At 37.7% G+C, this 25,589-nt stretch overlaps 1 protein-coding gene across 1 annotated transcript in view; it reads left to right on the plus strand.

Annotated features, from left to right (window-relative positions):
* The window catches only part of SLIT1 (slit guidance ligand 1), a gene marked incomplete at its 5' end in the record, with an annotated part of 159,295 nt that overhangs the window by 91,764 nt on the left and 41,942 nt on the right, over positions 1-25,589 (plus strand). The window contains 4 exons of the mRNA XM_083364090.1: positions 13,122-13,193; positions 17,335-17,406; positions 18,982-19,053; positions 20,266-20,429. Of these exons, the coding sequence (XP_083220216.1) occupies positions 13,122-13,193; positions 17,335-17,406; positions 18,982-19,053; positions 20,266-20,429 (380 nt within the window). The remainder of the gene's footprint in view (positions 1-13,121; positions 13,194-17,334; positions 17,407-18,981; positions 19,054-20,265; positions 20,430-25,589) is intronic.

Genomic DNA, 25,589 nt, shown 5'->3' on the forward strand with positions numbered 1-25,589 from the left:
TTTATAAGTGATCTAAAACATTTTGCTGCCTTAGTCAAAAGTAAGATGGCTACCAGTTGTTATCACATATAACAAAGGCGATTGGACTGCAGCTGGTTAATGTCCTCTCTCCAGCCCCTGAGTCAGTAGACAAACTAGGTCCAAGACAAGATAGTGCTGAAGAAAAAATATTGTCCTCTACTACACTGGAACAGCTGGAAGGCTCCCATCATCTGTAATAGGCACTAAGTAAGTTAGACCTGGTTGAATAGTATGAATTCCCTATTACTGTAGTACCTATGTATGATGTTCCATATGGGTCAAGGACTTAAAGTGGTCCTTCTTTGGGCTCTTTCTTGCAGTCAGGGAAGCAGTTACCACTTGGTCAGCTTCTCAGAGTTGCAAGATGAAGCTGCTGTGTAACATCTGGCATGATGCTATCCAGCAACCAGTTAGCTTTTTTAAAAAATTTATTAGTGAACTAATACTTTGGATAGAACTTTTTAAAGAAAGACTATAGCTTGAAGACAGAGCCATTTAGGAATCCTAGTCCTTTTGCTCTGGCGACTAAAATGATCAAATCAGAAATGCAGTTAGAGAATGCTGGGTGTCAATTGCAACCCTATGTAGAGATGATATACTTTGTCAGGGTTTTTTGTATGACTGACAGTTAAGGTGGATTACTATAATATGCCCTAAATCAGGGGTTCCCAACCCCCGGTCAGTGGACCAGTACCGGGCCACGGACTGCCAGCAACCTATTTACACAAGCAAGCAAAGCCCCATTCGCAGGTTGCAGGTAGCACACAAAACCACTCACCCTCTGGTCTGCAGAAAAACCTCTCTCCACAGAACTGGTCCCTGGTGCCAAAAGGTTGGGGACCTCTGCCCTAAATGGAGCTCCTCTTGAAGACAGAAACTTCAGTGAATGCAGAATTCAACTGTCTGAATATTACTGGAAATAAGGCTGTTTTGCTTCATCTCTCAATACTCAGTGAGAGCTAGTAATTATCTTGTGATTTTGTACACCAATAAAAAGTGGTGCTCATCCATTTCAAACTATAAAAATATATAAAATAGATGTAATTTGACATGTAGATTTGATCAAAGCTGGAACTAAGGAAATATAGAATATTAAAATTCCTTACAGTATCCTGCCTGCTCAATAGTTCCTGAACTGATTAGAATCATGACGAAAGGCAAATTGTGAATCTCCTGCTATAGAAATTCCAGAAGAATTATTCCTTATTCCTAGTTTCTGCATGGCAAAATCTTTCCAGTACTTCAAGATGTGATTATCTTATTCTCAAAAATAATTTCAGATTAAGGTACAAAACAGTTACATTGTTCTACAATTTACTTGCAAAATCTGCTGTCCTAAATTACAAAATTCAAAGGGTTCCCCCCCCCCATCATCCTTCTAACAAAGACAATTTCCTCTTTTTAACAGTGTCTCTTCTCTTCAGTCTCTGTCTACATGTGGCTTTGCTAAGAAAGCTCCTGACTTTGTTTTGCAGATTAGAAGTAATGGCAAATGCAGTTCTTTGCGGCTTATTCCAGTGCTTAAATTAATTCATTCATACTCATTGTTGTTCCATAGTGGAATGTGTCATGCTTCACCTCCCAGCTGTCAGTTCATGTTGTGTCTCTTTTGCTCTTTAGTGCTCAATTTCTTCTCCCTGGGAAGGTATCTGTCAATGCACTAATTCCATTGTACCTTTCTTTTTAAAAGATGAAACAGATGCGAGGCAAATACCTCCCATCGACTTTCTCGGAGTTGTAAATATGCTTGTATAAGTGCAGGGAGATATAAGATATATATGGAAGGAGTACTAAGGAGCCTTTCATAATATGCCCCTCTCCAGGGACTGAATTGGTCCAAGCATCTCATTTACATGCAGGGTCTAAATACTCTTCAGATTTGTGGTCACAGCAGGAGGAAGGAAGCCTCTGCTACTGCAGTAAATTACATTTGAATTTGCAAGTGCCTAACTGATAATTGGACAGTTTTAAATTTGTTTTGGGAGCCAGAGAGAAATGGATTTTTGGAGAGCTGATCAGAACATTATAAGCCTCTAGAAGCTTTTGATCCTAGATACCAGTAGCTTTAAATGTTGCCATGACAATTCCAGAGCCCGTCTATTTGCCTCCTGACCAGTACAGTTGATGGTGCTGTCCTTGCCCTTCTCTCCAGAAGTGGTAGAATTTTATGATCTGCTCCCATAAATGTATTAATGTTGATCCTGTTGCTTTTTATATTTTAATCCTAACCAACCAGAGCTATAATTATGACTTTAGGACGTGGCCCTTTGCTGCAGGGATAGAAAGCTTTTACTAAACAAAGCTGCAAAATATGCTTCCTTTTGACATAGTACAAATATCGCTCGAGGAAACATCTTTTACCCTGGCTAATTCTACCTGTCTGCTGTCTGTTGTCTGCACACTTCCAGCAGACAAGAGCCAAACCAGCAGCTGTGAAAGCATCAGTCCCAGGGGCTGAATCAGAGGCGACTTTTGTGCTAATTACTATGTCCATCATGCGGGGAGAGATGAGATGGAAGGTTTCAAGGCTGCCTGCTGTTTTGGTGGTGCTAGTGACCAGCTGGATGGGAGGAGTTGTGAAACCTCTTAAAATTTTGGCTCCATAGGGATTTCCTCATTCCTGTTCCAACAGTGACAGGAGAATGCATTGCATTATAGGGTGTTATGAGCTTTCCCGAGCAAGAGGTGGGATACTGGCAGATCTTGGGGGGACTTGAGAGGAATAGTAGCAGGTGCTGTAGGAGCTTTCAAGCAGGCCTAATGTCCCATAGGAATGGAAGTCATGTGGTTAGTACCAGGAAACATCTATTTTCTAAGAAAAAGATTAGCATTACACTAGCAATATATGCAGTACTTTAACCAGCCAATAATCCAAGGCTTTTGTGGCAAAAGGGAACACAAACAAAAATACTGTGATATGAAAATCTTTAAAAGCCTTATTCCCACTTGCCTTACTCATTCATGCCTTGACATTTCCTTCCTTGCCTCCATGGCTTAGCCTTTATCTCATCCCCTCCCATGAAAGAGATGGGCTTGAGTCATCCTCAGCCCTATTAGTCTTAGCTCTCCATCCTGTATTCTAGTACCATCCAAAGCCAGCAAGAAGATGTGACAAATCAGTTGCATTTCGCCATCCATTATTGTGGAGGTAAAGTCAGGTCAACGGTAGGAAGCATGATCAGAAGCATGTTTTGGGAGTGTTGAGAGGCATAAACCTGCCCTTTCTCTCATTGCTAGCAACCCCTCACTTCAGTCATTTCTCTCAGTTGCCGTTCTCTCCATCACAATATTTCCTGAGTTCCTGTCAGCTCCCTCATTGGCCCCCCCTTCTCTCAATCGGCTTCCAATAAGGTTGGGAAGAACAGAATAAACCTCCATTATTTTGTCTGAGGAAGCAGAGGAATACATTTTTTTTATTTGTTTGTTTCCCATAATGCATCTGTCCTGATTTCTTTTATTTCATATTATTTTAAACTTGGAAGATGCTTAACTGAGGCTTGGAAAGAGGAATAGAAACATTTACTTAAAAAAAACATTGGCAGACTTCTAGAACTATCCTCCCTTCTTCCTGCTTCAGCGCTCCTCTTGGGGGCATGTTTCCTCCATTGGCTAATAACAAGCAGCAGCAGAACAGCGAAGCTGGTAGAAAAACCTCCATTGCCTTTGGCATATTCACCACTCAAGACCCTGGTGGCAGTAGTCTGGAGTAGATGAATCAAAATGGAGATTTTATTCTATAATAGCTAAAGGGTCTAGGTTGCACCATCTAGTTAGGTGGAAAGATAGTTCACCATAAGCTAAGTCATGCCCAGTACAGAAAAGAGAAATAATAATAATAATAATAATAATAATAATAATAATAATAATAATAATAATAATAATAATAATAATAATAAGTTGGAAGGGACCTTGGAGGTCATCTAGTCCAACCCCCTGCTCAGGCAGGAAACCCTATACCATTTCAGGCAAATGGCTGTCCAGTCTCTTCTTAAAAACCTCCAGTGTTGGAGCATTCACCACTTCTGGAGGCAGGTTGTTCTACTGGTTAATTGTTCTAACTGTCAGGAAGTTTCTCCTTAGTTCTAGGTTGCTTCTCTCCTTGACTAGTTTCCATCCATTGCTTCTTGTCCTGCTTTCAGGTGCTTTGGAAAATAGCTTGACTCCCTCTTCTTTGTGGTAGCCCCTGAGATATTGGAACACTGCTATCATGTCACCCCTCACCCTTCTCTTCATTAAACTACACATACCCAATTCCAGCAACCGTTCCCTACATGTTTTAGCCTCCAGTCCCCCAATCATCTTTGTTGCTCTTCTCTGTACCCTTTCTAGAGTCTCGACATCTTTTTTACATCGTGGTGACCAAAACTGGATGCAGTATTCCAGGTGTGGCCTTACCAAGGCATTGTAAAGTGGTATTAGTACTTCACGTGATCTTGATTCTATTACTCAGTTAATAGAATTAATTAATTAATTAATTAATTAATTAATTAATTAATTAGAATTAGAAGACCCCTTTAGGTCTCTGAGTACAGCTCCTACTCAGTCAGAAATCCAACAGGTGTGATAAGTGGAATGCCAGGGAGCCCTCTGAGTATTTGACTTTAGTTTTGAGCTGCTTTTATTGTTAGGAAGCTTTTCATAACAATTTGAATCCCCTTCCTGTAATTTAAATCCATTACTCAATTTCTCTAACTCTGGAATGATAGCAAGCATCACCAGAGCTACTTCTGTGTGACAGCCTTTCAAGCATTTGAAGTGTTCTCAAGGTTGAGGTGCCCAGCTCTTACAGATTCTATTCAGGACTCAGTTTCTAGTCCCTGCATCATCCTCTTTGCTTTGGCTGAATCTTTTATTTTCTCTAAATTCTTGAAGTCTGATGGGCAGAACAGGAGACCGTATTCAAGATTGGGTCTGACAGAAATGAGTTAAAACACTTCCTCCCATGATTTTGAAACAATTTAAAACTGCATTCCTTTTTGGGGAGTAAATTATACTTCCGATTCAAATTTAGCTTAATAATTAAGAATTATTCCATTGAGAAAAAGATAGTTATTACTTTTGACGTCCTTCATCCTGTACCTATGCATTTGATGTTTGTTTTCAGAGTAAACTTGTTTTTGTTTTCTATTACATTTTATTCTATTACTTGTAGTCTTTTTCTATAACCCAGAAACATTGCTTGGAAATCTAGTTCTTTCTCTAAGGCATTAACTCATCTTCGTGCAAGGTGCAGATTTGATAAGTATTCCTTTTTGCATCTTCATTCAAATCATTAATAAAAGTAATCAAGAATAGAAGGCTCAAATACGTTTTTCCAACTGAAACCACTTATAAACACTTTTAAATACAGTTTTGAAGCAAACTATGTGTCAATTTAATTGTCATGCTATCCAGCTGATACTTCAGCATTTTTATGAACATGTTAAAGGCTACTTTGTCAGATGCTTAGTTGATGTCAAGGTTTCTTTTGTCCATAGCACTTCCATAATCTGTTGAGGAAGTTACCCAATCAAAACATAAAGTAATTTTAATTTGCCTAGATTTGTTCTTTACAAATCCATTCAGATTTCTGGTCATCACTGCATTGTTTTCAAATTGCATACAGATCTTTTTGTATACAAGACTTTTTCTGATCTTCTCAAGGATCTTCCCAGTTTTCAGGTTCAGACAAACTGAGCTGAGTTTGTATGATTTCCCTTTTTCCCCATTTGAAGATAGGGACATCCCAGTGAGTTAGAACTTCATCAGTTCTCCAGGATTTCTTCGATATGAATTGATGCATAAAGATTTATTTTCTTAGGATGAAGTTCATCTGATCTTGGAAATTCAAAGGAAATAGATCTTCCATTACCACATTTCTATCAAGTTCATGCTCCAGCCTTGCTCTTTCATCTTGCTTTTCATAATTAACTCATGGAACACATACTTAGTTTTTTTTGGGGGGGGGAATTAAACCAGAGTAATAGGTGAATAGTTCTTTTTGTTGTTGTTGTTACCTGATATTCTTTTATCAGGCTAACCATTGAGCAATTGAGCAACTGTTGTAATGGTTTTTTTTAATTTTTCTGTTACCTTTTTCTTGTTTTACATCTTTTGCCAAACTTAACCTATTCCAATTGTTTATTTTGATACACAGTTTCGACTGTTCTGGGCTACTAGTACATATTATTCTTCAGTGACCTGGCTGTTTTTCCAACTCCTACATGTGTCCTTTTTTTATTCTGAGATAGAGAAAGGTGAACTAAACTTTGATTTTTATTAGACTTTAAAGTACCTCAAGATTCTTGCTGGCTTATATGTCTAATGGCATGAGTGGAGCAGAAATTTGAGAAAGGAACATCACAACTGCAAGTTGATTGTTTCACTGATGGCAACTGTGCATTGGAAATAGAATGGTAGATCTGAGGTAGTAAGAAGCAATTATCATCCTGCTGTGTCCAGCCCTAATCCTCTCAGCACAAGGAACTGGCAAACCAAACATGCTTCAATCAGGTTAAAGTGTGAAGTTGGGATTAGCCAAGAGAATGAGAGGCACATAATACCATTGCATCTCCTTATTGCATCAGGCTCAGCCTGGCGGAAGGGCAGGAGATTAAATGCTTGGCTTGCTTGTCTGAGCGAGCACCCCACTGAGAAAGCTGTGCCCTATGGATGTCAGATAGTTTGGCTTCCTTGCTGAATGCTGGACTTCAAGGTGTTCAAACCAGTCAGTCCTAGAGGAGATCAACCCTGACTGCTCTTTAGAAGGCCAGATCCTGAAGCTGAAACTCAAATACTTTGGCCACCTAATGAGAAGGAAGGACTCACTGGAGAAGAGCCTAATGCTGGAAAAGATTGAGGGCAAAGAAGAAGGGGACGACAGAGAATGAGGTGGCTGGATGGAGTCACTGAAGCAGTAGGCGTGAGCTTAAATGGACTCCAGAAGATGGTAGAGGACAGGAAGGCCTGGAGGAACATTGTCCATGGGGTCGCAATGGAACAGACACGACTTCGCAACTAACAACAAAAAAAACTCCATCAGAGTGGAATTTTAGTTTTCAGATATTAAATCACATAGTCACGTGCTAAGTATAATATGGGGCATTTCTTGATACAGTCACCATTACACATTTCACAGAATCCTGATGGTTTGTGAAGATTGATTGAAGTCTACAAATGTCAGTTCTGGGAAATTTGGTATATGTTGGATGGAGGTCAAGTCACCCAAGAAGTGATGGGAGCATTGTATTGTCTTCAAATCATAGACATTTGCCCCTTGATTGATAATGCTTTTCATCAGAAGAACCAAAGAAGCTAGGGTATCATGGTACCCCTGCCTTTCTCTTCTCTTGAATAGTTGTCAGGAGAGGCAAGAGGAGGGAAAGAGAATGCAAAAGTTGAGTCATGACATATTTATGAGGACAGGTGCCTAGTAGTTGTACTAAATTGTAGTGTAATTTAATGCTTTTATTTATTGCAAATCTCATAGAGTTTGATCTTCTGTTATAGATTATAATTATCATATTTTATTAAACACATTTTGTTCCATTTTTGTGTCAGTTTGTGATTTTTTAAAGTCTGCATAAACATTTTCATAATTATTATTTGCATTTTATTTATTATTCAATTTCTATAGTTGACCAACTCAACCAAGTGACTTTGGGCATTATCACTTTCTTTATCTTTATCATTTTATCTCTTTCTTTATTTTTATCTCTTTATCTTTATCTCTCTTTATCTCTAAAGTTACAACATCATTCTCTTCTTTCTACCTATCTATTCTACTTTCTTTCTATTCTTTCTATCTATCCTGCCTAATCTTTTCAAACCATAAATCATACATTCATTTTTAATGTTTACCACAAAAAGTGTATACAAGTAATCTTTGACTTATGACCATAATTAAATTTGGAATTTCAGTCATAAGTTGTGAAAGTCATCAAGCAGGTCACCACATGACTTTGCCTGATTTTTTTATCTTTTTGCTGTGGTTGTTAAGCAAATGTCAAAGTCATTAAGTGAATTCCACAATTGTTAAGCAAACACCAGGGTCAATAAGCAAACTCAATGTAAGCTATGAGGTGGTTTTTTTTAAAAAAAGCCAGTTTCTAGCAAAAATGTCATGGTCACATGGCCATAGGTTGCTGTAAGTGGCCATAAATGCAGGCCAGTTGCCGAGCACCTGAAATGTGGTTACGTGGCTGCCAAGGAGGTCAGAGACATCAGAACTTGGAATCCAGGTTGTAGGTAGCTTTTTCAGGGTCCATTGTAATTCGGAAAATTTGCTAAACCACTGGTTGTGAATCAAGGACTATCTGTAAGGGATTTCCAGTCAAAAATAAATGCAGATATTATCTTTTCTCTAATGAAATAAGTCAATTTGGAAATCTCAGCGAGTTAAATTGTCTTCACAAACCATTCCTCCATAGTGTGTTGTGCTGAATCTTTCCATCTTTGTGCATAAATAATCTTGTTGCAGCTGTCATATAAATCATATGAATCAGTGTATTTCTTTGAACTCCATTTTTTTTAGCTTTTTGACATATCCACTAAACATGATAAAATATACCTTCTCGTTTGCATTTCCAACATGAATTTGAGGCACCTTTATACATTGCTGACAATTTCTCTGATGACGATTTTATAAAAATTAGCTTTATGATATAACTTAGTATAATTTTCAACCCTTTAATCACATATTTTCCAATCTGTACATTATAACCAAAAAGTTTAGCCCACTTTATCATACATTCTTTCTTTTTCTGTTTCAAATTTCAAACAACAAATTTTGAAATTCATACATTTTAGCAATTACATATTCTTCATTTGTACATAATTCAATTTTCAAATTTAGTTTTGCAGCGTTCAAAACCAGAAACCCTTTTGTCTAAATCTTTGTACTGTAATATTCTCTGATTAAATATGGAGAGAGGGGAGAGAGGAGGAATATTAGAAATTGAAACTCTAAGTTAATTATATATAGTTAGAAAGAATATATGATTTTGTACAATCTCTTTAGAGTTAATAATCCCCTTCCCATATACATGTAGTCAATTTTTGAATCAGAATTTTTTCACAAGTTTTGAAGAAATGTGAAAAATTCAACAATAATTAATTCCCAGCTACAGCATTAAGGAATGCAGATTAGGTCAGTTCATCCAAACCAATCCAAACAAAAGCAAACCCAAAATATATTTTTGCTTATCCTTAGTTAAATAACAAATAATAAATGAGCATAAAAGTGGAGATAAAGAGAATAGGGCCTCAAAATGATTCAGCTATGTAGAACAGTGTTTGCACTGCCAGGACTATGCTTGGTGATGCAGATGGGTCTAACCACATGCTCAGCTCCTTTCCCACTCATTGCTAGGTTGTGGTCTCTTATTCTGTAATAAAGCTGCTTGTCTTTGGATATCCATTTATCTGACTCAGCATGAATGGATGGCTGGATGGGGGAAATAGCGGCCAGGTTATTCTTCTAAAAGTCAGACAGAGTTCTTGCTCCAAACTGTTATTCATCAACATTGGAGCAGTTCATGTCTGGGAAAGTGGCAGCTTAATGTTCCCTGGAAAAGCCATGAAACTGAGTGAAATCAGAGTTGTACAAAGGAACCCCTTCCTTTCCTTCAGGGAAAAGATCCCGAAGGAAGCTGTCTCTAGAAGAGATCTCTAAAGGTCAGACACTTCATCTTTCTCCCAATCCCACAGTTCTGTGGCAGTTTTACAGAGGTCTTGACTAACGATAGAAGAGAGGCAACGATCCAAAAGAGAATAAAAATTCTCAATAGGAAAGAGTCGATGAGCTGAGCTGATAAGCACCCATGTTGAATAAAAACATTGTAAAAAGAGGAAATTTCCTAGAGCATCTATTCCAGATGGTTAAGTCCCCATTTTTGAGAATAAGGCAACAGGAATATCTAACTTTGGAATATCTATTATGTTTTTTTAAAAGCCTTTTGGAAATGCCACTTAATATCGGAAAGCCCCTGCTGTAATTGTCCAAGTAGGCTTTGACTTTTTGACAAGGCCATGATTAGTTCAGTAGGAGGTACTGCAGTTGCCACGGAATGAGGATCACATCCTTCATTGGATTTTTAAACAGACTAATGGCAAAGTCTTCAGGGATCTATTAAATCTATCAATGTTATCTCATTTTTATAATAAAGAAATTTATATGGTTCAAGAAATTGGAACAAAATACTTGAAGATTGTCCTGACAGAGAATTTTATTCTTTCATGCTTTCATGTTTGTGAAAAACACAGGTTGATGACACAGAACTGACAGTAACTCCTTGGTTTCTTGACAGAACAATGATCCCTATTAAATCTTTGTTTTGGTCACCAGGTTATTTAATAATAATACTCAGTGAATTATTATATACTGCCTCAGTGTGTGCACTAGAGTGTGTGCACTATTAGTCATTGCCTGGGGCAACATTCTGAACTAGGGAGAAGAAGGAGGCAAAGGAAATTCTGCCTCTTGTAAAGCAGTCCTGAAGAAATGAAGGCAGATGTTTTCTAGGTAATGCTTTTTCTCCATAAGCAGAAAATGCACAATGTAATTTCTTCGACAAGATATGAAACTAGTTCTGTCTTTCCTAAGGCTAACAGATCTGATCTTCAAAAATCCAGGCACCCACTGGATGGCAGTTTTGCTTGGATTTTTGCAAACCAGATCCAATAGCCTTAGCTTTCACCAGCACAAATGCTGATCTAGTTTACAAAGCATTGCATATCTATTATAAAATAAATGTTTCTATTATGGCATGAATCAATTATGATTGGTTGTTTGGCACAAAATGCATGGTAATCTGGACTTCCCCAATTTACATGTCAAATCCAGATGTTCTATGTCAAAGATCTTAGAAACAAGACACTAAACAGAATGGATATGCCCAATATCAATTAAAAGCCTATTCTGCCCCCTGCTGGAATCTAGTGCAACATATTATCATTCAAGTATTTGCAAACTGTGTGTGTTGTGTGTGTGTGTGAGAGAGAGAAAGTGAGTTTTATACATTGTAATCCACAAATATGTAATGAATTGCCCACTGTTATCTTGATAGGTTTCATTTATGCTGTGAAATACGCAGTCCATCAACTTCAAACAAACCAGCCACATAGCAACAAAAGAATTACTATACAAAACAAAGAACTCTGAGAGACAACTGAATTAGACATCCATTTAAACATTCTTAGGCACTGTTTTAAATTATTAATGAAGTATGATTCAGAATCTGAAAAAGTTAAAGACTGTATGTCAAATGGATGAAGAATTTGAACACTTAGTCACAGAAATACAAAGTGGGAATTTGAATAGAAGAGCATCAAATATTTTGAAAATTATGCTTTGAATTGTACATGTTTTATCTTTGGAATGATATTCCAGTTTTGATTTTTAAATGAATTGTGCTTTTCACTCAAAATGTTGAAAAAACAGGTTTTACAGGTTAGAACTTCCCCCCACCCCAAATATAGTAGTAATGTTACAAAGCACAATACTGGAAATGTTTAAAAGTAGAATGGGGAAAAATTGGAAAGTTGTAATTCCATTACAACCTGAGATAGTTTTATTAAACTGTGTGAAACCATATATCCCTCTAACAGATCCTATGTGATTTTTACTGGAAAAGTTCTTTGATTCATGCTTTAGAAAAAAGGCTAAGTAAATTGTGAACGTATTCTTAAATAATATCCTAATTGAACAATAAATCCAATTTAAAATTTAACTGTAATTGGAAACTGTTATTGGACTATATAGGACAACGACCTGCAGAATTAACCAACTGGTTTGTTTTTCTTTATTCAGAAAAATATTCCAGCAGTGTTCAACAAATCACTGTTAAGAGACAAATACCTTCTTGTTAAGCCATTTTATTTGGATGGGTAGAAGAAAAAAAACGTTTTGCTAGTGATTGCAGAGACCACAACATATTATTTGCTTTGCTTTGCTTTGCTTTGCTTTGCTTTGCTTTGCTTTGCTTTGCTTTGCTTTGCTTTGCTTTGCTTTGCTTTGCTTCGCTTCGCTTCGCTTCGCTTCGCTTCCTAGGGATTCTGCTAAAATGTTATAATAGAGTTTCTGATACATAGTGTCTTGCCCAGTGAAACAAATTTGAAACTATTTCTTCCTTTTTCTGTTATTGGAACTCTTCCCTACCCACAGTTAAATGTTTTCAAAAGAAGTCTGATATTTATTGTCCCCAACATAAGGATTTTAATCTTTTAATGAGACCCCTCTCAACATTTTCCACCATGTTGCGCCCTCCAGATAGGCTATGTTGTATAAAAGCCATCTAAATATCTTAATTTAAGGATGTTTCAAATTATACTATCACTATAATTTATAGCATTGATTTTATATTATTGTTTATGGACTTGTTATTGATTTCTGCTGTGTTGACCAAGAACATTCAGTTTTAAGTCCCACAAGGATGTTTGGATGCTGTTGAAACATCCTCACTTTTATAGAACTTTAGTGACATATTGGAATATGTTACTTTAGTATCTTAGTTGTTGTTTTTTTGCTCCACAGTACTTTGTTATAAGTGTCTTATTTCTTGTTCATACATATTTTTCTATATTTATTTATAAAATTATTTGGTATTTCAAAAATACTAACAAAATGAAGAAAAAAGTGGACAAGGCAAGCTGAAGGAAAAGTACGGAGCACATATTTTAGATTGGTGAATCAAGATTTCGATGTGACTCACAGCATACAAGTCCAAATCCAAGGATACATTCTTTTTTCTAAAAGATAGTTAAAAATACAAAAAAATATAAGATTTTCCAAAAAAATGCAAGAAGAATTCCTTGAACTTCTTAAAACCAAATCATTAGTTATAGAAATAGGTGACAAAACATCTTGCTATTGCAAATTCACCCAAAATAACAATTATTGAAAAGAGCAGACAACATGGAATCTGTATTTCTAGAGCTCACTCTTGATTAGGTGCCATCAAATCAGTGTCGACTCTTACCAACCATATGGATAATTCTGGTGTTTGTAATGATGGTAAAGATGACCATGCACTTGGGCTCCATCAGTCCTTGTCTCCTATTGCCTTGTCAGCCCTCTTCCTCTTAACTGACAATTATTTTTTTTTCAAATTTCTCTTTTGCAGAGACCTGAGTGAAAACTTTCTTCAGGCTGTGCCCAGAAAGGCATTCCGTGGAGCCACTGATCTCAAGAATTTGTGAGTGACCGTGATAGACAGGATAGTGTGCCATTGCGTCATGCTGTTGATTTTATAATAATTAATTATGTGCCATCAAATCCCTTTTGCCTCTTAGTGTCTACCTAGGTAGATCTTTTTTTTTCTTCAAATAACAGAGTTGGAAGGGACATTGGAGGTCTTCTAGTCCAATCCACTGCTCAGGCAGGAAACCCTATACCATTTCAGACAAACGGTTGTCTAGTCTCTTCTTAAAAACCTCCAGTGCTGGAGCACGCACAACCTCTTTAGGCAAGTCGTTCCATTGATTAATTGTTCCAACTTAAGGAAATTTCTCCTTAGTTTCAGGTTGCTTCTCTCTTTGATAAGTTTCCACCCATTGCTTCTTGCCCTGCCTTCAGGTTTTTTGGAGAATATAGGTTGATCCCCCTAAAAATTTTAAAATAAATTTTAATTTTTAATTAAAAAATAATTGTACTGAAGATTACAAATTAGAAAGAGTAAAAACTATATAAACTAAAACCTATAAGAATAAAAAGAAAAAGAGAAAAAATAATTTTCCCATTTATCTCAATAAGTACAATGTAAATAATTTATCACCATATATTAAGTTACAGCATATACTCTATTCACCTCATATCTCTTAACTAAAAACAAAACCCAAATTATTGTCATTTGTTCTTTATCAGGAAAAATTTTTTATAAGAGGTGCCAAGTATAACTAATTATCTATCTTAAACGTGATCAAATAAGCCAACCCTATATTTCTTCCCTGTAGTTTTAAAAGTCTTAATTCTTAATCTCTTCAAATAGAGTATCAGAGCTTGATTTCTTGTCATCATTTTGTCCTCTCTCAAATAAATCTTCCAAAATTTTAGCAGACCTTTTTTGAACACCCAGTATCAGTAATTTGTCCCCTTTTTGTCACTTCCCCCCAAAATCCTGTAATACTCTTTTGTACATTTGGTAAAAAATTTACTTATATTTTTCCTGGTTTAATGGTGTATATCTCCTTTAGGTAATGAAGTTTATGTTGTTTTGTTTCTAAGTGTCTATATCCTTCTCTTTGATTGCCTCATTTATATCCATGTTCAGATTGATTTCAAACTTATACAGAGTAACTTGTTCTTTTTCTGTTACTTTCTGGGTATTCATCATTTACTTAAATTTCAGAGTTTATTTTTAATAATATTCATCAGAAAACTCACTGATAATATAATACTTTCCATTCTTTATTCAGTTGAGTTCTTTGTTTTCCTCTAGCTCCCTCCAATATCCAACTTCGAAAGTCCCATTATCTTGTTTGACTTGATGGGAACACAAACAGTTCCATTTCCATGCATTACTGAGTTATTTTGCTTTACTTAAGCTTTCTCACCCAACACGCATTAGCAATAATGTCACTTTTCCCTCAACTTTTTCTAAAGCCAGCTTCAACGTTTGGCACCACCTTTTCCATGTAGGGCTCTACTAGGCATTGGATGATAATTTTGCTAGCCTGTGAAATTAATGGTTTGCACTGTTGAGTTTTCTTTCTTTGGTATTGATATGTAAATTGACCTCTTCCAATCTGTTGGCCACTGTGTCATTGTCCAGACTTGCTGCCATGCTCAATAACAACCATTATTGAGTTTTCTGTTACTTTCCACTTTTCTAAAGATACTCCATCAATTTATTTAGTCTTTGGACTTGTTAATAACCACAGTTCTGTTCTAACTTCAGCTGCTAGTGTTTGAAGTTCTTGCAAATAGAGAATATCTTCTAAGATATCTTAAATGTTAACATCTCTACTATATAGAATTTCAGTATGGTTTTTCTGTTTTTGACCTTTGAATCAGTTACTGTCTGTCCACTGCCATCCATTAATCTCCATTAATCTTCTGAGATCAGAGATCTTTGGGAAGACTTTCCCCATTTTTCAATGTGTATTTCCATCTTCAATGTCTTTATGGATGTTTATGTAATATTGCTTGTCATCTTTTCTAATATTCTTTGGTAGGTTCCCAAGATCTTTGTCATTCTTGGCTTTGCTTTCTCTTTTCCCTTGGCAATTTTCACCATCTGTTCTGACATCCAGTTTGTTTTCTTCTATTTTTTTCTCTTTGCAATCTTTTTCACATTCAACCTTAATGGCTTCTTAAATCACAGCTCCTTTGGTTCCTTAACAATGAGATTTAGGACTTCAGAGTGATTCCTGATGTTGTCCTTGAAAATGACATATATGCTGAAAATCATATTGTGGAAACTGATTGGCTTTGTTCTTCCATTTCTAATCACTTTGAAACTTGCAAATGAACAGCTTGTGATCCACAGCCTGATGCTAGCTATCTCTGTACTGCTATAAATGAGTTTTTCCACCTTCATATGCCATAAATATAGTCAATTCGATTTCTATGACCTTCATTCGATGATATCCATACGTATAGGCTGGTTGTTTGAAAGTTACGAAAGCAATGAAGAAATCTTTGGATTGGCAGAAGCTAATAAGTTACTTTACTGCTTCATTTCAGATAGCCCAATTATATTCTAGTTTCCAACCATAAGCAGTATGTCTTGCTTGCATATTCTAATTCAGATTGACTACAAAACTCATCAACTTGCTCTTCTTCAGTGCTTGGAGCATCAACTAGGACAATCATCATAATAAAGGCTTATCCTTAAAATGTAATACATATTATTAAACAGCTGACTGCACTGCACACAAGTACTGTTTTACTATATTGGTCCTGATTATAAAAGGAACACTTCTTGATTTTTTTAAAAATTTATTTATACTGAGTAGCGAACAGTGTGATCTTCTCACTGAAAGGGTGAGAAGGGTCCAATTCAAATCTATTTCAATTAGCTGATGCCTAAGATACTAATGTGTAACTGATGCATTTCATTTTTCACTGTGTTGAGTTTTTCTATATTCATGCCTCTTCACATTCACATTGTGATTGTGTCTTTGCAGCTTTGGGTTTTCTTTTCCTGCCTGGAAACAGTGACAATTAGACATCCCAAAGAGTTTAATCTAGCCACTTCATAAACACATAATTAGTACTCTGAAAGATCCTCAGTTCTCCTTTAATAACATGTCAAGTGCTATCAAACCTGTGCTATATTTTTAATCCATTTTCATTATCTATTCATGTGGTTTTCTTGGTAAAATAGAGAAGTGGCTTATCACTGTCTTCCTCACATAGTATGAAATGATGGCTTTGCCACCCTCACTAACTTCGCCAGCTCTTCGTTTTTTCAAATAGCATTCTCAATATTTAGCAAACAGAATAATGTCTAGATTCATGTGTTTAAAAAAATAATAAGTAATAGTTAATTGTCATAAACAATATGTTAATTAATCACTCGATGGTCTTCTTGCTAATATATATTCAAAGTTACAATCACATTCCTTCCTTTCTACTCCATTTCTTCTGAGGGATTCTTGCCCGCAGTAGTATACCTGATGGTCATCTGAATTAAATTCACCCATTCCTGTCCCTTTTAGTTCACTGATTCCTAAGATGTCGATGTTCAATCTTGTCATCTCTTGTTTGACCACGTCCAGCTTGCCTTGATTCATGGATCTTACATTCCAGGTTCCTATGGAGAAAAAATCTTTACAGCATCGGACTTTCCTTTCACCACCAGACACATCCACAGCTGAGCGTCCTTTCGGCTTTGGCCCAGTCGCTTCATTCTTTCTGGCGCTACTAGTACTAGCCCTCTGCTCTTCCCCAGTAGCATATTTGATGCCTTCTGACCTGAGGAGCTCATCTTCCAGCATCATATCATTTTTCCTTTTGGTCCTGTCCATGGGGTTTTCATAGCAAAGATACTGGAGTGGGTTTCCATTTCCTTCTCCAGTGGATCATGTTTTGTCAGAACTCTGCTATGACTTGTCCGTCTTGGGTGGCCCTGCACGGCAAAGCTCATAGCTTCATTGAATTATGCAAGCCCCTTCACCACAACAAGGCAGTAATCCATGAAGGGGTTGTGGACACTGTTGCACCTCAAATTATAATTCCCCCCAAACCTTCTCGTCCTTGGTACTTGCAGTTCTCTAATTCTGCTTATTTCTTGCATACCTTCACTTCTCATCTGCTAAAGCTGTGCTGATGTATAGAACATCCTACTATACATCTAAACTAGGTAATAATTTATCCTCTCTTTCTTCAAACAGGCAGCTGGACAAGAACCATATAAGTTGCATTGAAGAAGGGGCTTTTCGTGCTCTCCGTGGGCTGGAAGTATTGTAAGTATCTCTCTTAATGAAATACCAAGTTTCTACTTTGCAGTCTTCCCCAATCTCAGGATCTTCCAAATGTGTGGATTCCAAATCCCAGAATTATTATTAGTAGTTATGCTGTTTGCAGAATTTTGGAGTTAAATTCCACATGCGGGCACCAAGATGGAAAAGGTGTTATATATATTTTATCTCCCAGATTGAGCTACAGAGTTAGAAGCCATGGGCAATGTATTCTCAGATCACCCCCTTTGAAAGAGGATTTGTAAGAGAATTCATAGAACCCATGACTTCCCTTCCATTTGTAGAGAGTGATTTAGTAGATAAATAGTGGTTATCAAATCCCCCATGTGTGACTGATAGGAGTTTGTGTTTATATTGAACACATGATCCAAAGTGGCTCAGAGTGCCCAGCTTTCCCTCCCAAGTATGGCTGATAAGAACAGCTATTGCTTCCCAGTTTAGGGAACAGAGAGGTTTGGATATAGGCATTGGGCTGCTGTTGGGGGAATGGAAGAGCATTATGGTAGTGATGGGCATTGGGGGATATGGTAAGAGTCAGAGAGTGGGTTATTTCCAGGGACCATGAGACTGATGTTTGTTACTGGTCTCATGGTCAGCTCCTCAGTCTAAATCCTGGTATCATGTCAGCAGATTTTCAGAGGCTTTTAGCTGCTGCTTCTGAATGCAAGTTTGGTTTGTAAGAAGGCCTCCTTTGTAAATAATTTAATACTGATGAGAGGGCTGAATGGGCATGTATGACTTTCTGAGCTATATCCAGTTAGGTTTTGAGACTGGCATCACCTGGGGCAAGGTGGAGATGTGGTAATTGTCATTTGGGATATCATATGACTTTCAGAGCACTGTACCATGGGTCACTGGGTATGAGACCCTGCTCACTAAGCTGACCTGTAGGGATCAGTTGGGTTTGCTGCTGTTGTACCATTCTTCCTGTTGCAGAGCAGTCTTTTTGCCTGAGCTCCTTGGCACCATTTCTGGATTGTGGGTGGAATTCCCCAGACTTATGGTCTTTTGGTATCTGACAAACCACCTCTTCCTAATTACATTTGCCTGCATCACTATTCTGGCAGAGAAGACATGCTGTAGGTTCTGTCTGCCAGGAAATTACATTTGGTGGGTCTCAGGCAGTGGACCTCTTCATGCCATGGTGCCCACCTTGTGGAATCTTCTTCCCCAAGATTTTTATTTTTTTTTTATTTTTTAAATTGTGACTGTTTTAATGTATTTGTTTTTAAATTAAATTTAAATTAATATACTGCTCAGAGTCACTTTCTTGTGAGATAGACTACTATATAAATTAAATAATAGATGAGAGAGAGAGAGATGATAGTAAAAATAAGACAGTACATGTATTTAAATTAAGTTTAAATTAATATCCTGCTCAGAGTCACTTTCTTGTGAGATAGACTACTATATAAATTAAATAATAGATGAGAGAGAGAGAGAGAGAGAGAGAGAGAGAGAGAGAGAGAGAGAGAGAGAGAGAGAGATGATAGTAAGAATAAGACAGTACATGTATTTCAAGTATTAAGTGATGCTTTTCTTTTTTTCTCATTCCTGTAGGACTTTGAACAACAACAATATCAGCTCCATACCCATCTCCAGTTTCAACCACATGCCCAAACTGCGTACTTTGTGAGCACTTAAGGAAACGGCTCCTGGGTGTGATAGGGTGGGGGAGGCAGAAGATAATTGATTGGGTATCATACATATCTGGATGAACCAGAAATTAATAAATAATATAAGGGGTTCTGATGGAAACTCTTGACACTTTTAGATTCTGCAGATTAACTTTAGGTTTAATGTTTGCACAGTCTGAAATTCTCCCAACATGCAGGGTCTTATTATGTGGAGTTGTATAATAACGGGAGACTCATAACAGGTGGTAACATGTAGTCAAACTAGGGTACTTTGGAAAAACCTTAACAGGGACAACACTGATAGTTCTGGGATAGAAGACCAGAAAATCTCAGAGCTGTAGGCTGGAGTGGAAAGCAAAAACAAAAATTTGGTGAAATCATCAACAAATTCTTACTGTTGCCATGAAAACTACATGTACATGGATTTGCCAGGTAGACATTAAAGCTCGACTTGTGAGACACTGTGATGACATTGGAAGGTAGAATAGTTGTCTGTCCAAAGACATCTAATTCAGTCAGTCACAAAACCAGTGAAATCTCTTTATTGGGTGTTCCAACACACAGTAAAAATTACCATTTTCTAAACAAAAACCCCGTCCAATTTCAAAAAGTATCTGGTATTCAACAAGATCTAGCAACACATCTATCATCTCCAGCCTCTCCCCCATTGGCTTGGCCACTATTGTCAATCAATGCTTGAAAGATGTGTTCTGTGATGCTCAGCTTTAGCGGTAACATCTCTAATGAAGCCACTTCTTTGGCTACTTTTTCTTCAGTTCTTTTTCTTTGAAGACTTAATATGCAAAATTGGACAATTGATTGGGGTTATGATTCTTACCATATAATAGACTGAATGGAATTAGTTAACCTGGACATGACTCAGTCTAAGATTGACTGGTGGGTTAGTTGACTATCTCAAATGGCTTTATTTTGAGTGCCTTCCAGCAACAGTGTGGGTGGGTGAATGCCATCATTGAAGAGGCAAACAGAAATCTGGGTGACCATTTCAATCCACTTCTTAATGTAGGATTCATTCCTACTCCTATAGAATCAGAATCTCCTTTCCAGAAAATGTTCCCAAGTTATCAGTCAAATTCATTAGTTTTATCAGATTCTCTAGAACTGGCTTTGTAAATTAGGAATATCAAGCAAAAGAGGTTTTGTTGTTGTTGTTCTTTCTTCCCACACCTTTACTTTGTCTCTGCAGCCGCTTGCACTCCAATCAGCTGATCTGTGATTGTCATTTGGGTTGGCTTTCCCAGTGGCTCCGCCAGCGACCTACTATTGGACTCTTCACCCAATGTGCTGGTCCTTCATCCCTTCGTGGTCTAAATGTTGCAGAAATCCAAAAGAATGAATTCAGCTGCGCAGGTCAGTAGCATTGGCAAGGTGCTAGGAGCTTTCTCCTTGGGGGCAAAAAGAATGAATTTTCCTCCAAGTCTTGGAAGAAAATCCTCTTAGGATCCCCAGAACAACCAGGAGGAGGTTTTTTCTGCTTCCAGATTTAACACAGACCACCACTTTGTACTAAAGAGTCAGTGGTTAAACCTGCTAATTTCATATATATATATATATATATATATATATATATATATATATATATATATATTTCAAATGTTAACTATTTAGATTACCTTGCTAGGCCCCAAACATGGGGCAAATCTTTATTTCCTGTTTTCAGCCTATCTTGAAGGCCATCAAACAGGCAGTAGTCACACCGGACAATTCATATATTTGTGTAAATTACTAACCATCCCCTTCATGGATTACTGCCTTGTCGTGGCGAAGGGGCTTGCGTAATTCAATGAAGCTATGAGCTATGCCGTGCAGGGCCACCCAAGACGGACAGGTCATAGCAGAGAGTTCTGACAAAACGTGATCCACTGGAGAAGGAAATGGCAACCCACTCCAGTATCTTTGCCATGAAAACCCTATGGACAGTACCAAAAGGCAAAACGATATGACGCTGGAAGATGAGCCCCTCAGGTCGGAAGGCGTCCAATATGCTACTGGGGAAGAGCAGAGGGCTAATACTAGTAGCGCCAGAAAGAATGAAGCGACTGGGCCAAAGCCGAAAGGACGCTCAGCTGTGGATATGTCTGGTGGTGAAAGGAAAGTCCGATGCTGTAAAGATTTTTTCTCCATAGGAACCTGGAATGTAAGATCCATGAATCAAGGCAAGCTGGACGTGGTCAAACAAGAGATGACAAGACTGAACATTGACATCTTAGGTATCAGTGAACTAAAATGGACAGGAATGGGTGAATTTAATTCAGATGACCATCAGGTATACTACTGTGGGCAAGAATCCCTCAGAAGAAATGGAGTAGCCTTCATAGTCAATAAAAGAGTAGGAAAAGCAATACTGGGATACAATCCTCAAAATGACAGAATGATCTCAGTTCGAATCCAAGGCAAACCATTCAATATCACAGTAGTCCAAGTCTATGCCCCAACCACCGGTGCTGAAGAGGATGAAATTGACCGGTTCTATGAAGCCCTACAGCACCTTATAGAACTAATACCAAAAAATGATGTCCTTATCATCATGGGGGATTGGAATGCTAAAGTAGGAAGCCAAAAGATAACCGGAATAACAGGCAAGTTTGGCCTTGGAGTACAAAATGAAGCAGGGCACAGGCTGATAGAATTTTGTCAAGAGAATACGATGGTCATAGCAAACACTCTTTTCCAACAACCCAAGAGACGGCTCTACACATGGACATCACCAGACGGTCAACACAGAAATCAGATTGACTATATGGTCTGCAGCCAAAGATGGAGAAGCTCTATACAGTCAGTAAAAACAAGACCAGGAGCTGACTGTGGCTCAGACCATGAGCTTCTTGTTGCAAAGTTTAGGCTTAAACTGAAGAAAGTAGGGAAAAGCACCAGGCCAGTCAGGTATGAATTAAATCATATCCCCGTTGAATATACAGTAGAGGTGACAAATAGATTTAAGGAATTAGATCTGATAGACAGGGTGCCTGAAGAACTATGGACAGAGGTTCGCAACATTGTACAAGAGGTAGCAACCAAAACCATCCCAAAGAAAAAGAAATGCAAGAAAGCAAAATGGCTGTCTGAGGAAGCTTTGCAAATAGCTGAGGAAAGGAGGGAAGCAAAAGGCAAGGGAGAAAAAGAAAGATACGCCCAATTGAATGCAGAATTCCAGAGAATAGCTAGAAGAGATAAGAATGCCTTCTTAAATGAACAGTGCAAAGAAATAGAAGAAAACAATAGAATAGGGAGGACCAGAGATCTTTTCAAGAAAATTGGAGAGATGAAGGGAACGTTCAATGCAAAAATGGGCATGATAAAGGACCAAAATGGCAGGGACCTAACAGAGGCAGAAGAGATTAAGAAGAGATGGCAAAATTACACAGAAGAACTATACAAGAATGAGCTTAACGTCCCTGATAATCACAATGAGGTGGTCACTGACCTCGAGCCAGACATCCTAGAATGTGAAGTGAAGTGGGCCTTAGAAAAGCTGAGCAACAACAAAGCTAGTGGAGGTGACAGTATTCCAGCTGAGCTATTCAAAATCTTAAAAGACGATGCAGTAAAAGTGCTACACTCAATTTGCCAGCAAATTTGGAAAACTCAACAGTGGCCACAGGATTGGAAAAGATCAGTTTACATTCCAATTCCAAAGAAAGGCAGTGCCAAAGAATGTTCAAACTATCGCACCATTGCACTCATTTCTCATGCTAGTAAAGTTATGCTTAAAATCCTACAAGCTAGACTCCAGCAGTATGTGGATCGAGAACTACCAGAAGTACAGGCAGGATTTCGAAGAGGCAGAGGAACTAGAGATCAAATAGCCAACATACGCTGGATCATGGAGAAATCTAGAGAGTTCCAGAAAAACATCTACTTCTGCTTCATTGACTATGCTAAAGCCTTTGATTGTGTGGATCATAACAAACTGTGGCAAGTTCTTAAAGAGATGGGAGTACCAGAACATCTTATTTGTCTCTTGAGAAACCTATATGTGGCCAAGAAGCAACAGTGAGAACTGGACACGGAACCACTGATTGGTTCCAAATTGGGAAAGGAGTCCGGCAAGGCTGTATACTGTCGCCTTGCCTATTTAACTTATATGCAGAGCACATCATGAGAAAGGCAGGGCTAGATGAATCAAAAGTTGGAATTAAGATTGCTGGAAGAAATATCAACAACCTAAGATACGCAGATGATACCACTCTAATGGCAGAAAGTGAAGAGGAACTGAAGAGTCTCTTGTTGCGAGTGAAGAAGGAGAGTGCAAAAGTTGGGTTGAAACTAAACATTAAGAAAACCAAGATCATGGCATCCGGCCCTCTCAATTCCTGGCAAATAGATGGGGAAGAAATGGAGGTAGTGACAGATTTTATTTTCCTGGGCTCCAAGATCAAAGCAGATGGGGACTGCAGCCAAGAAATTAAAAGACGCTTGCTCCTGGGGAGGAAAGCCATGGCAAATCTAGACAGCACACTAAAAAGCAGAGACATCACCCTGTCAACAAAAGTGCGTATAGTCAAGGCTATGGTCTTCCCAGTTGCAATGTATGGCAGTGAAAGTTGGACCATAAGAAAGGCTGAGCGCAAAAGAATTGAGGCCTTTGAACTCTGGTGCTGGAGAAGACTCCTGCGAGTCCCTTGGACTGCAAGGCGATCAAACCGGTCAGTCCTAGAGGAGATCAACCCTGACTGCTCTTTAGAAGGCCAGATCCTGAAGCTAAAACTCAAATACTTTGGCCACCTAATGAGGAGGAAGGACTCACTGGAGAAGAGCCTAATGCTGGGAAAGATTGAGGGCAATAGAAGAAGGGGACGACAGAGAATGAGGTGGCTGGATGGAGTCACTGAAGCAGTAGGCGTGAGCTTAAATGGAGCCCAGAAGATGGCAGAGGACAGGAAAGCCTGGAGGAACATTGTCCATAGGGTCGCGATGGGTCGGACACGACTTCGCAACTAACAACAACAACTAACAAAGAATTAAAGGGAAACTGAGATGCATTTCTGACTCCTTAGTCGTCCTCAGCCAGCTATACCCTTCTGAGATTCGAACCTGGGCTGATTGCATACAAGGCAGTGTTATTTGCCTCTAAGCCACAAGGTCCCTCTCGCTCTGTTAGCTTTTTTCTGCAAGGGAAGATATGTTTCAAATGTTAACTATTTAGATTACCTTGCTAGGCCCCAAACATGGGGCAAATCTTTATTTCCTGTTTTCAGCCTATCTTGAAGGCCATCAAACAGGCAGTAGTCACACCGGACAATTCATATATTTGTGTAAATTACTAACAAAGAATTAAAGGGAAACTGAGATGCATTTCTGACTCCTTAGTCGTCCTCAGCCAGCTATACCCTTCTGAGATTCGAACCTGGGCTGATTGCTTTTGATATATATATATATGTATACATACATATATGTATACATATATATATATATATATATATATATATATATATATATATATATATATATATATATATATATATATATATATATATATATATGAACACTTTGTTTTTTATAATATGATGACCTCAGCATTCCTATTTCACTTTATAGATAATGCACAGCAGAAATTGTTTCATGCTACAACAATTATAATTTTGAAGAGAATTCTGTTTGTCATGAGTTATCTGCATTGATCAAATAACATATAGCATACAAAGATCTAAATGTGAACCAATTATTATTGTTTGAGGTATATCAAGGATAGAAATACATTTATTTCTCTGTAAGATTTACTCCTTCGGTCATATAATTATCCAAGTGACATTCAACTAATGCATGCATCAGAGCTTCACAACTACTTCTCCCTCCCCCTACTTTCTGGCATCTGCCTTCAAAGAAGGAGGCAATGTAGCAAATTGTGTTATTACTTAATTACTCTACCATTCCAAGATGAATTTTCTTCTTGCCTTCAATAATATTGCTTCTGTTAATATAGTAGTGTGCCTGTCCTAAGCTGTAGCAAGGTGTAGAGCTATTACTAAATTTTCCAAAGAGTTAAGTGAAGGCTTCAAGTAAAAAATTTAATTGGCAACCTCTTGCAGCTAACACAGTGTTAATGCTTTTGAATGGTTTCCTCCCTTTGGATGTTTGCACCAGACAGATAGATCTTATGTCATGCTAGCTTCCTTCTTCCGCATAAATGTTTATTCTAATTCCACTTCAGTGATTTTCGAACACACTGTAACTTGCATCTCTTAAGGAGACAGCATAGGGGGGTTGGGTTTTTATAAATAGTTTTAATTGTAATATGTATTAATTTTAAGGGCATAATGTTTAATGACTTTTTAATTTTTGTATAATATTTTTATTGTGTATTGCCCTGTTCACCGCCCTGAGTCCTTCGGGAGAAGGGCGGTATAGAAATCAAATTATTAAATTAAATTAAAATTAAATAATATCTTCACTCACTAGCTATCCTTTTTCTTTAAAAAATCTACAATATTACTACTAGCTTCCTGCTGCCTCCAATTTCAACTTTTTCTTTCTGTAAAAGACATTGTGTGTGTGTGTTAAATCTTTTCT

The sequence above is a fragment of the Vipera ursinii genome (assembly GCF_947247035.1).
Source record: "Vipera ursinii genome assembly, chromosome: 5".
NCBI lineage: Eukaryota > Metazoa > Chordata > Lepidosauria > Squamata > Viperidae > Vipera > Vipera ursinii.